Here is a 13,141-nt window from a genome sequence, read left to right as displayed (position 1 = left end):
TATCCGTAATAGCTTGATTCGAAAAACACGGTTCTTAGAGAATAAATAATTTTCTACTAAATGTTGCAAAGGTGTCAGAGATGGTACTGACAATTAATTAATTTTGCATTCAAAGTTCAAAGATTTGATAACAAATTTGTGGAAAAAAATTCATCTTTTTCTGACCAATTTTTTTCCTTGCGTACAATACCAGATTACGGATTTAAGTAAATTCGTATTTTGACGTAAAATACTTAAATCGGAAATATTAAATTCTTAAAATAGTTTTAGGTTTTGTAATTTAGAACATTGCACATAAAATATTTATTTTTTGTTTACATATTTTTAATGTTTTGAATTTTTTTTTTAATCTTTTATACCTAAAAGCATTTTTACTTTCTTTTGGAAAAAGTTAACCCCGCAAAAATAAAACACTTATTGTTTCGTTAACGGTACCAAAGTAAAATTGATGCTATTCCAATGTTTGATCTGACTCCCCCTTTTAGGATAACTGTTATAATCTTTAGAGAGTCCCTTTTCCCTAATATTTTCTAATTTGATGTAGGTGTAGATGTAGGTGTAAATTTTGTAAGAGGTAAAAAACCAAGAGGCAATTCTTAATATAATATATTTTATTCGAAGTAGCCGTGAATTAGAGTCATATGAGGTTGCTCAAAAATGTGTTTTAAAAGAATCTCAACAATTGATTTTAGTAACGTCAAGTTTCAGGATACATATTGGTCTAGTAATGTTAAATCAACATTGTCAATTCAAGCGCTCAAGTTTCCAAATTTTTTTGTTTAAAAAGTAATCTATTAAAACTCTCTTGGAGAGAAAATTAGTTTCCTTTCACCAGATATAATCTCACCATGATTTCTATTTTGCTATAATTAATTTTGAAATAAATCGATATCACTTGAAATTATAATCCTTATACGCACTCATTAAAACGAAAAAAAAAAAATTATAATAATTTTAACTAAAAATTCGGCTTTAAACAATCTCTCAATAGCCAGGCACTAATGTAAGAAATAAATTACATTTATCCCATTCAATTCAATTGGCACTTTTGAAAAGCATAAAAACAACAAAAATTTGCACAAAATAATTACATTTTTAAAAATCACAATTTTTTAAAAACACAACAAAATATTAATTTTTCAATTAAATAATAAAATAATATTTTTATAAATTTTTTTAAAAATAAATTTGATTTTTCCACCACCGTAAGATTAAAATGTAGTATTCCTATTGTTAATAACAATCACCAAATATTTACAACTAATAGACCCAATACTAGATTTTTTTTTCATATTTCTTTTTTTCTATAATATATTATATGATTGCAATGTGTATAATTATTATTAGAGTGATACACATTTACATAACAAACAAAGATGACTATATAAATATGATGTCATTACTTAATTAAAGTAAACAATTAATCGTGGAAAAAGGAAAGAAAATCTCTCATACATTTATTGTGTGTATGCATGTGTGTAGTTTTTAAAGTATTCGACAAATGCCATCATAACCTTCAATTTGCAGAACGGTATGTGTATTATTTAATGATTAATAACAATATAATATTTTATTTTATGGGTGTACGAAAATAATATACGATCGTTTCATCAATAAAAAAAATAAGGGACAAGCTTTTTTTGTACTAGAAAGTAGAAAATAATTTTTTGTATGAGTCACTCATACCCGACTATTTGTAAAAGCTTGGGGCTCTCAATTGAAAATATAAAAAATGAATCGGAACGCCTCATCTGCTCTACATGCCTAATTATTTTTCGATATTAATCACCTCAAGCTTTACAAATAGTCGGGTACGAGTGACTGATAGATAAAATTATTTTTTACTTTTAAGTAGGTACAATAAAAGCTTGTCCCTTAAAAAGTATTTTTTATTAAATTTTTTAATTAAGACCAAAAAATGAATAGTTTATATAGAGAATTTAAAAGTCAGGGCCCAATTATTGAAAAGATTTGAGTCGGTCTAGATTTTAATGGGCTCCTAGATTTTAATGTTAAAGTGGCAAAGTAAATTACTGTACTTGTTTCTTTCATTTCAGATATTATTTAACGCAATCGGATTTTTGATTTTTTAATTATTTATTTTATTTTAGACTTTTTTGTGTTTCGGTACTAAAAAATCCTCCTAAAATATATTATTATATACTAAAAATTATATATATATTTTTTAATCCCCTTGTAATTTCCTTTATTTTGATGCCCTACTCGATAGGTTTGGTTAATTTTTTTTTATTAATGTATTACTATTTCGAGCCAAAAATTCGCCATTTTGACTTTTTTTTTCAAAAACCTATCTCAGGACATTTGAATTTTGAAAATAAAGATAACGATATCTTAAATGCTGTCCGATGCAAAATCCATCGGACCGTTTGGACGATACGAGATAATAAAAAAATTTACAAACCTACGTACATAGAAGATACGTGCGAAAAACATATCCACTCCTTTACAGTCGGGTAATAAATAGGATTATACTATAACTAGATATAAATAAGTCCATCGCACGGCGAAAATAGCAGAATTGGCTGTTTTCATGGAAGATGAAATGGTTTATATAGATTTGAAAGCACTGAGCAAAATATTAGAAAGTGCATTGAAAATTTTAACATAGTTCAATTTTGCAGATCTTTCAAAATGTTTCCGTTACTTTAAACCCCCTGGTTTCAGCTCATTCGATTTAAGTTTTCTCACTTTAATGAGTGGAGGTGACACAACCGTTGTAAAGAAGTCTTGTGAACTGTCATATATTTCTCAATATTTTCAACTTCACCTAAATTTTAAAATACATGGTAAAATACAATATGTATTTACATATTATGATGGATAATTTCAATTATTTGTTTTTAATAATAAATATTGTAAACAGAATATGTAATTCATTCAAGTTTATTTTTAATACAAAAATTAATTGTTTGTTTATAATTAAAATATTTTAATACAGCGACATATTTTTATATTTTCTATTTATTTTTTCAAGTCCATGGTTTCGACATAGATGGTTTTCATAAATAAAAATAAATCAAATTCAATTAAAAAAATTTTTTATTTGAAAAATTTTCTAAATAAATTAAATCTACTTTTTTTTATTTAAAACGCCGTTAGCTCACTTTTTAACTCTTTGAACATATTTATTCCCTAATTTAAAAGATTCGCGGTTTTTGCCCTCTTTCCCAAAAACTTTTGTCAAAGAAAACAGAGGTGCTTTGATAATCGCCCGTCGAAGAATAAATTGTTTTTTAAAAGACGACTGATAAGACATCAGAAATGTTTTTTTCAATTGCAAAGAATTTCATTTTAATTTTTAAAATAAGTAATGGCGACATCTTATATTAAAATAAATCTTAAAAATGTTATTATTCATGGCAGAATGAGTAGGTTTTTAATTAGGGAAATACTACTACGTACATATTACATTAGATTTTATTACCGGAAGACAAGGTCAAAATATTTGAAGGTAAATTATTTAAGATAAATATATAAAATTTTTAATAGTTAATTTTCTCTTTGTTTTTAAAAGTAGTTTCTTTACCGAAAGTGAAAAATTATCGGTTTATAAATAAGGAACACATTTTTAAGAAAGAGAGAGAATAACGTAATAAAAAAAATACAGTCGAATTGAGAACCTTTTGAAGTCGGTTAATTCAAAGAACAAGATTAAAATTGCATCAGTTATAACTTTTTTGCATTCAACTGTTTTCCAACTCTGGAAAAAATAGTATCCACAGAAATAGTTTTGTCGTGATAGCGACAAATTTAATCTTCTTAAAAATCTTGTGAGCAAGCTAGTATAATCAAATTTTCATCAAATCGGAAAATAATTAAATTATAATTTAAAATTGTATACACTACACTAGGCCAAATCATAAAACTACAGTCGGTATTAGATCACAGTTAGAGATAAATATTAACTACAAATATGTATTTTGTTAAATATTTGAATTAAGTCAAGGACAATGAAAGTAAATTGTCGGATTAATTGAAGCATGTATTCATTTCGTTGGTAGCATTTTAAAAAAATTATTTACTAAAATTAGAAATAAAATTATATTAAAATTGCTTAAAGTTTTTCATAGTATTTCTTATTGCTTCGACGTAGGTATCGTAAAAGACGTCTCACAAACTGTCCGGACTATAAAAATAAATCCTGGCATATAAGATGTCAGACGACACTTGTAGAGACAGATTATCCATAAGGCAAAAAATGAAAATGTTAATAAAACATAACAGAAAGCCATGAAACTTTCAATTGTCAAAGAATATGAAAAGATACAGAAGATAAAACATACAGTAGATGAATATTGCTCCTTCATTATCTGGTCGGAAAAGAAAAGAGTGACAGTGAATCTAGCAATTATACTTTCAAAGAGACGAGAATTATACGGCAACTAGCTTGATACCCGCCCGCTTCACTAGACTTATATATAAAAACAACCGCTAAAATAGTAAATATATATGTAAAAATTTAAAATAGTAAATATCAGATTAAATTTTTATTTTTTATTAATATATCTTTATAAATTATAGCTCATGTGTTATTCTGATATATGAGCTATATTGCTCTACAGTTTCATTAAAAACCATTCGCTAGTTTTAGCGTGAAAGCGTAACAAACAAACAAACATACAAATATCCTTACTTTCACATTTATAATATATAGGGATTTGTACAGTAAATTTTCATTTTTAAGTAATTTGATCAATTTGAATATTGAAGAAGTTCAAAATTGAGCAAATATTTTAGAGATATTACAGGTTTTGAGAAATAAAAACTTGAAAGTAAAGAATTTCAAAAAAGGCCTTTATCGATAGATTTTTATGACAGGGGTGCTAATTATTGAAACTACCTGCGGACGCAAAATTTCTTAATCCGCCTCTGAATACTTGCTTGTTCTGAATATAAACCTAATAGGGTATTCCACTACTTTTGAAAAAGTACTTCAAAATGTTGATTTTGCTAATAAAAAGCTACCAAAAATTTATTTCGGAAAAATACACACGCTTTCTTGCCAAAAAATTAAATTAAATTTTAAACTGTCAAAAACGCGGGCATCCAATTTGATGACGTAATATGGGTATTACTATACGAAATAACAAAAATAAGTTTAACAGATATATTCATAGACATCTAATTATAATAAATATATATACTTATTATCTATGGATATATTATACCCAGCTGTTTACACTGAACTAACTGATGGTCTATGACTCCTACCGCTATGACATCACAGCAGGGCTTACTCGCGTTTTAGGTCGCGTGATATACAGTTTAAAAATTACGATTTTTAATTTTAATAATTAAAAAGAAAAATGTGCTTTAATGACTCGAAATCAGAATATTTAAGTATATTTTTACATAAATTTTAACTTTTTTTTCAAATTTCATAATTTATTTTTGACTAACGATAATACCCTATTAAATTATCTATCGAGTACACGAAAAAAGTGGAAAAGAAATTGTTAGTTAAACAAATAAAAAGGATTTGCTTTTGTTCCCTTATTATATACAGAAGAAGTGCAAGTGCAAGTGCACAGTATTTGTAACAATACAAATGCAATGAGTGAGTGAATTCATGACATTTAGAAACAGATTTTTTTTTTTTTAATATAGATGTTAACATGTTAAAATTATTACATATATGTTACTCATCGATGTATATTTACAAAGCTTACATCAAGCATTAAATAATTCAACCTTGTTAAAATTACATCAACAATGTTGTTAAAACATAATATAAAATAATAATATTAATATTTATTTATGAGAATACCTACATAATAGTAATTATATGTTCCATTTTTGTTAATTTTTGTATATATCATAAATTGTTAAATTGTTAAAATTGATCATCCTCTGCACATTATAATCAGATAACTAACATTTTACTCTATAATTTAACGAAAAATTAATGTTCCAATTACAATTGTTGGTTTTTTATTTAAATGCATGAATATACAGAGAATTCTAAAAAAAATGGTGACAAAAACTACGCTGGTAGAATTGGAATTGGCCCTTATAAAAGGAACAACTGATTCAATTACAAAGAAGGAGCCATGCAGTATTGATTTTTATAAATTGGAAATAAATACTCTTTTGGTGAAACAAAATTGATGCATATAATGAAAAGCGTTCTTATCTTCCTATGTTTTCACTTTTGCCGGCTGTTTCCATGACTGCCTATTTTTTTTTTTTATTTCACTAGCTCTATCGTTTGAATTATTACGACTTCTAAACATAAGTTAAATATAGAGTTAATTTTTGAATCGAAAATTCCCTTAATAAGTTTCAATATAACACACATGAATGTAAATTTTCATAGGAGATCTTGGCCTGTAGTAAAAACTCTGGCAGTCGGAACTATAGAACAAAATTTTTAAATTTTTCCTGATTTAAACTAACTGCACCAATTAAGACCAATCATTTATTGGTTTGGTAGATATGAACAGATACAAATCAATTCTAAGTTGCTTTTAAAAAATTCTAAATAAAAAAAATATCATATAAATAATTCAAAGTTTTATTCCTATAGCAATAACACTTAGAATGTTTTGACTTTTAACGGATGTGATTTTAATGAAATCGAGTATACTTTAATCTGTCTTTAACAAATTTGTTAAAAAGGGTTTTTTATTGAATGTAAATCCATTTTACAACATTCCCGTAAATATTTAAGCAGTTGGAGAAATGGTCAGTTCATTAAAAAGTCACTTGAATTAAAAAAATAATTCTATTAATAGAATCCAATGTAAGATTTTTATTTTTATACTGATAATTACCAAGAATAGCCATATAAATAGACATATTATATAATAAAGAATAATTTATTTCATATACAAAACTGGGCAAAATCTATTTCCTAAAAATACAAGTTTTAAAAAAATCGAAGAATATGATGGTGTATTATACTGTTATGACAGAAAAAATAGTGGAAATGTGGCGGCGAATCATTGAAAAAATATTGAATTTCACAACCTCATTTGGCTTTAAGTTAGAATTTAAGGTAGATAATAGGTATGAGCCTTCTCATCTTTTCTTTTTATAACAGCAGTTATAAAAGCGTTAAAAGTATAACATTTCTCACTACACTTATTGCCAGTAAAGTGTCCTTTTCTAGACTGTTGAAATTTCAGAAAAAAACTGTTTAGTAAAATGAAAAAAGCTTGCCTCTAAAATATTTTTACTGTCAGGGAGTGTTTATGTTTTTCGCGCGCATGTAAATTTCTATATACCCTCGTATCCTCTAAACGGCTCGATGGATTTCGATAATTATGGTACCGTTATATTCATCTTAAAAACTCAATGGTTCTTAGAAAATATAGGTTTGAAAAAAAAAACTAACAAGCGAATTTTTAGCGAAATAGTAATACCGTTAGAGATAAAAAAAAAGTTTAAATGAAAATCATGTTCCTTAAAAAAATAAACAATTTTTTTTAAACATTTTTTTGTAAACATCACTGTTCACCTACGAGGGCGCAAATTAGGTGCACATTTTGTAGTACGTATTATATGGGAATATCAGTCATAAGTGTATGACATGTATGTGTGGCTATCTAAGAGTGACCATCTTTCGTTACTTACATGTCTATACATGGTATTTCAAAAATTAACTCAATTGTTTAATCACTCAATTTGTCAATTGTTTGTTTTCACTTGTTTATTCTCAATCTTGTTGTTTCGGTCTTTTTAGTGCATTATTCAATTTAAGTCGGGTTTTTTATTTCTTTAATTATTTATTTTAATTTAAAATTTTTTCATAGTTTGCTCAGCAGTGATTGTACGCTATTGATAAAAATTAACCTACCGTATCCTACCACAATATTTGTTCGTGTTTAACTACAAACATGATAATATTTACTTTTTTATGGTATATATTACCACCCGGAAATCAAATACAATCAAATTACGTGATTGTCTGTCAATTGTAGACGACAATAAACAGATTGTATTTGTAATTAGAAATAATGTACTTTTCCTTCTTAATTAGGAGATTATTCTGTCCATCACAAAAATATACCATATTCTTTCTTTTAATATATTAAAATATATTATATATTTAATATATATTCTATTCGAGATAAAAGATAATTTGTTTATTCTATTTGTAATCAATAATCTCTAATTAAGTAATATTGAATGACTAGCAATTCTCTTAATTTAATTTTATTTATGATGAGATTAAAATTATAAAATCTGATGTCACTCAACCTCTACAAATAAACAGACTAGAATGCATAAACATTCATTCAAGGTTTTATATAGCGTTGTGTTTTTTGTCCACCAAATTTGAGACTTCATATACCGAAGAAATAAATTATTTGAAATTCGATATTAAACCGTTATAATATATTAAATAACAAATAGAAAGAAATAGGTCCGTTTAGATTTCCTCGATTAATTAAATTTATAAAGGATGTACAAAATTTTTAACTAGAGCACCACCTTTTAAAAACCATACTATTCGACTCTAAAGGCCTTGAAACGTGGAGATATGTCTAAATTTTCAATTTGCAAAATCGGACCCTTTAAAATTACCAACCCACTGGGAAGTTATAAAAATTATTTAATTAAAACATATAATATTTTTTTATCCTTTCCACTGGGAAGATAGTTGTGTGGACCTTTCAGGTCGCATTTAGGCCGCTTTTTTTTGAATAATCACAGTGAGTTAGAAATAGTTCCAAAACATAGTTTGGGAAACCTGGTGGCCTTAAGAAACAAGAATAGAAAAATTAAAAGTGTAAGGAAAAAAAAATCATTAGAAAACAAATTTTTTGAAATTATTTTGTATTGAATAAAAAAAAATTTAAGTTCAAATAGTCAAAAATTTCTGGCGTCAAGTTGATATTCACTTAATAAGTTCTTCTCGCTTATTTACTACTAATAAAAATTAATTGTAAGGTACAAATATGTGCTTAATTAAAATAATAATTGGTTTCATTATTTTAAAAACAAAAATGCAAAGAATTTATATGAATTATTAATTCAGTCTTGAATTAAAATGATACGATGATGATTTTAAAAATCATATTAAACATAGTGGTGGGTAAAATCGTCAAACGTAATTACTTTATTTATTATTGAGATGACATGAGTAACCTACTTTAATATCCATGTTAATAGTTTAATTACCCATAATGTAAATATACTAATACATACATTGTACCTACGTCCATCTAACACAGATTCGTATGTATGCAGATGTATACACATAGCTTTATCCCGCGGCTTCACCCGCGATAATGACTCATTTCCATTAATTCACTAAATGATTGATTAGAATAATACGGGCGTTAAGCAAGTTAAGACTTGTGGTTGAAATTTGTTGTACTTTTCACTTTTCTTTTCTCTTTTCTTTTATCTGCCCTGGTTTTCGAAATACCGAAAGATAAATAATTAAATAAAATTTTCAATTTTCGATATTTTGAAAATTATGCCGCATATCGAAAAGTTGTATTCCTATTTTGCGTCTTATATTGCCAAGCTATAACATAACTCGCCATCAAAATTGAAGGAATTTTTTTTGTCCCCAATTTCGTACTCATACATCCTTAATTAGTCGGGCACAACGGTTTTTTTAAGGTTTTAACTTTAGTTTAAATAGTTTTTTATTTTTATTTCTACGGATTACTTTTGGAGAAATCGTATGAATAATATCATCCATCTACCGTTTTCCCATAAGACCAATGTTAATTATGCCTTAGAGAAGAAATTTTAATTTCATTAAAAATTATTTATTTCTGTATGCTTTCCTTTTCTATGACACGGGCTTATAATACATCTGACTAAAATTGATGTCTTGCATACGTGACATATGTCACTGATTGAATTGCTCAACAATTTCTTGGGTAGACATTTCAAGAGCTAGAACAATTGAGATTGCGTTTTTTTTAACTTTTATTATAACAAAAGCACAGATTTTCTTCTAAAAAAGAGCACGTTCCCAACGTCGAGGTGATGTTTTTCGAAGTATGATTCCACAATATTGACAGACTTTTTATGTTTTCGTTTTTCAATATCCTTGTCATGAATAATTTTTAGCATTAGAAAGTCAAAGAGCTTAAATATTCGGGCAACAGTTTTCGAAATAAAACACATCGTCTCAAATGACACACTTCCATATGCCGTAAATGTTTGTTTAAACTGCCTTTAAGGATTACTGAAAAATATTCAAGAAGTGGTAGTTTGGACAATTTTTGGTAAAATGTGAGTAAAAATTCTATAGGGTCTATCCATCAAAATATTTCCACACAATTATGTTTAGAAAATTTTCTTTAACGTTTCTGACAATCAAAAAGAGTCCGTTCAGGATTTGACCTAGATCTGTTATTCGGATACTCATAAATGTTCGTTTTTAATATACAAATCACCATTTTATGTGATTAAAAAAACCATTACCTTCAAAATAGCTCGCGATATTAAAAAAAAAATTTTTTTTCCGCAAATTAATTTTCTATTTTTTGTTCATTTTAAAATTGTTTGGATATAAATTTGGATATATGACAACATAAAATATATATTTTCGTTATGTTCAAACACCAAATAAAGTATTAAAAATGATATAAAATGAAATATGAGACAAATGTTATATATGTGTACGATTCTAAACACAAAACGAACGAAATTTATTGATTGCATCATACCCCAAGGCTTGTAAGTGATGGAAATTTCTTCTTAAACATTGTATTTTATTTTGCACAAAAAATGAAAAATCAACTAACAAAATAATTAAACATAAATAAATAAAAATATAATTTGTACACTTTTCAAAAATAAATATATTTCTATTTCACCAACAATAAATAATACTTTTTAAATAATTAGGTATAATAAACGCGTCACCAATTATATCAATCGTTCGAATAATTTGTTTTCTTTTTTCATAAATCAATATTCTATCCCAATAAGAAAATATTACAAAAAATAAAACGCGAATTATACTATGTTATTGCAATAGAACATTGGTGAAAACTAATTTGTTTTTTCAGTGTATGAATTAAAATAATTGGAAAATGTACAAAAGTGTAACAATGTTTAAAAATAGCCATGCAAAGACGAATAGGCAGAGAGATGTGAGCAAGATATTATAATGTTTGTATAAACGTAATTCACAGAACTACTGTTTGTATGTGAACTGACCGAAGATGATTATTAGTTCAATAGGTAGCGGGTGTATTTCACAGTATATTTAAAAAAAAAAAAACAAGTTAAAACAAACAATTGACTGAGTTAATTGTTGAAATACTATGCAAAGACAGTGTTGATTACTCTGTCACATTATACATACATACATGTCACACATACATAACTGATATCCCCATATAATACATACTATACAATTTACGAATAATTTGCGACCTCGCGGGTAAACAGTGATGCTTACGAAAAAATATATCAAACAAAAGTTGATTAGGAATATTTTTACATTTAAACTTTTGTTCTATCTCTAACGGTTTACAAGATGGATTCTACGGACCCATGACCAAATTGACCTATGTTGCTCATTTACGAACTAGACCTCACTCTTTACGTTCTGAGTGCGTTATGAAAATTTCAGCTTGATATCTTGTTTCGTTTTTGAGTTATCGTGTGACAGACAGACGGACAGACAACCGAAAATGGAGACATCTGGACATCTTTACCAAAATTTTGTTCATAGCATCAATATTTTTAAGCGTTACAAACTTGGGACTAAACTTAATATACCTTGCATATTACATGTATGCATGGTATACAAATTATTACGATAAAACTCTTATCGATTGTATTAAGCACAAAGTGTATTATTTAAAGTTTTCTAGAAGAAATTGCGAATAAATGTACGATTGACTTCTTATTGGGTGGCTATTTTTGAATTAACTGTAACGACGGAGACGTCCGTCGAACCGACGACGAATGATGTAAAATTATAAATGAAATAACCACATATTGTTGTGTTTATGTGTTTGTATGAAGTATTACGTGGACATACTATATGATTATAAAGTCTCTTGTTTTAACTCAATTCCGTCGCCCACCTAACACAAGTAGATACTTTTATACTGAGAGCAAACAAATAAAAAAACTGTAACTCAACCATTAATAAATTTTTAATAAACCGGTGACGGATAAAAAACAGATTTAAAATATTTCGGGTGTTTATTTCCACCGGTTCCATGAATATTTCCATGTTAAAAGTAAAGGAAAATTTATTTAAGACCGGTAATCTTTTATAAATTTGGACGTATAACAACTAAATTCAAATTTCATAATTTTTCATAAAGATAATCTAAGGTATTTGCGGATTGTAACTATTGACAATAGGCCTTGATGCGACAATCTTTTTGAAGTTAATTGGAAAATTTATCCTCGATATTCCTCACGATAGGAAAATATTTGTCACCATCGCAAAATATTTTTCATCATCTCGAAAAATTTGTAAATAGAGTAGTCTGCTATGTTTCACAAAATACTTCAAAATGTTGATTTTCCTACTAAAAAGCCACAAAAACTATATTTCGGAAAAGTAAACAGGCTTTCTTACCATACAATTAAATTAAATTTTAAACCAATTTTATTCTACCAAAAACGCTAGCCATGTTGGTGACGTAATATTGGTAAAATCAACAGTCGTGTGTGTAATTATTATGTTTTCATATAAAAAATGTGGAAGTGATTTATCAGTCATTTATCAGTGGAAGTCAGTTATCAGAAGCTAAAGATAATGGAGATAATTTTTAAGTTAGTAGAAAAAAATTTTATGTTAAGTGGTAGGTTGACTACTAAATCAGAAGTACGTCTTTTTAAACGAGTTTTACAATTAATTGATACAAAAAAAAAGGTAAAAGTTGCTAAAATTCAATTCTTGAAATAATAAAGTAAAATTTTCAGAAAAATATCTTCGTAATTAAAAGAGTATAAGCGCTACATTTATAATGTACGAAGATACGATAGAAACAAAGTTCCTACCGGATCTCCCACGACCACTCTCATTCATTTTTTTATCAAAAATTTTCAACCAGCTAATAAATCACTCTGTACATTTCGTTTTTTTTTTTTTGTAAACAGAGATAACATGTGACATGGCGTTTAGTATCATTATTAGATTCGATATATACAGTTAAATAAAATTAATAATTCATGAAAA

General features: G+C 26.9%; 1 protein-coding gene across 11 annotated transcripts in view; it reads right to left on the bottom strand.

Annotated features, from left to right (window-relative positions):
- The window catches only part of LOC123299234 (ankyrin-3-like), a 184,131-nt gene extending 173,395 nt beyond the window's left edge, over window positions 1–10,736 (bottom strand). For all 11 annotated transcript variants that reach the window (XM_044881543.1, XM_044881553.1, XM_044881544.1 and 8 more), the window contains exon 1: window positions 10,659–10,736. In XM_044881543.1, coding sequence (XP_044737478.1) covers window positions 10,659–10,697 — 39 coding nt within the window. In that variant the 5' untranslated portion in view covers window positions 10,698–10,736. The remainder of the gene's footprint in view (window positions 1–10,658) is intronic.
- Between the last annotated feature and the right edge of the window lie 2,405 nt (window positions 10,737–13,141).

This window comes from Chrysoperla carnea, chromosome 4, assembly GCF_905475395.1.
Source record: "Chrysoperla carnea chromosome 4, inChrCarn1.1, whole genome shotgun sequence".
In the NCBI taxonomy this organism is placed as follows: domain Eukaryota; kingdom Metazoa; phylum Arthropoda; class Insecta; order Neuroptera; family Chrysopidae; genus Chrysoperla; species Chrysoperla carnea.
Note: the sequence above shows the minus strand (reverse complement) of the source record. Positions and strands in the feature narration are given on the sequence as shown.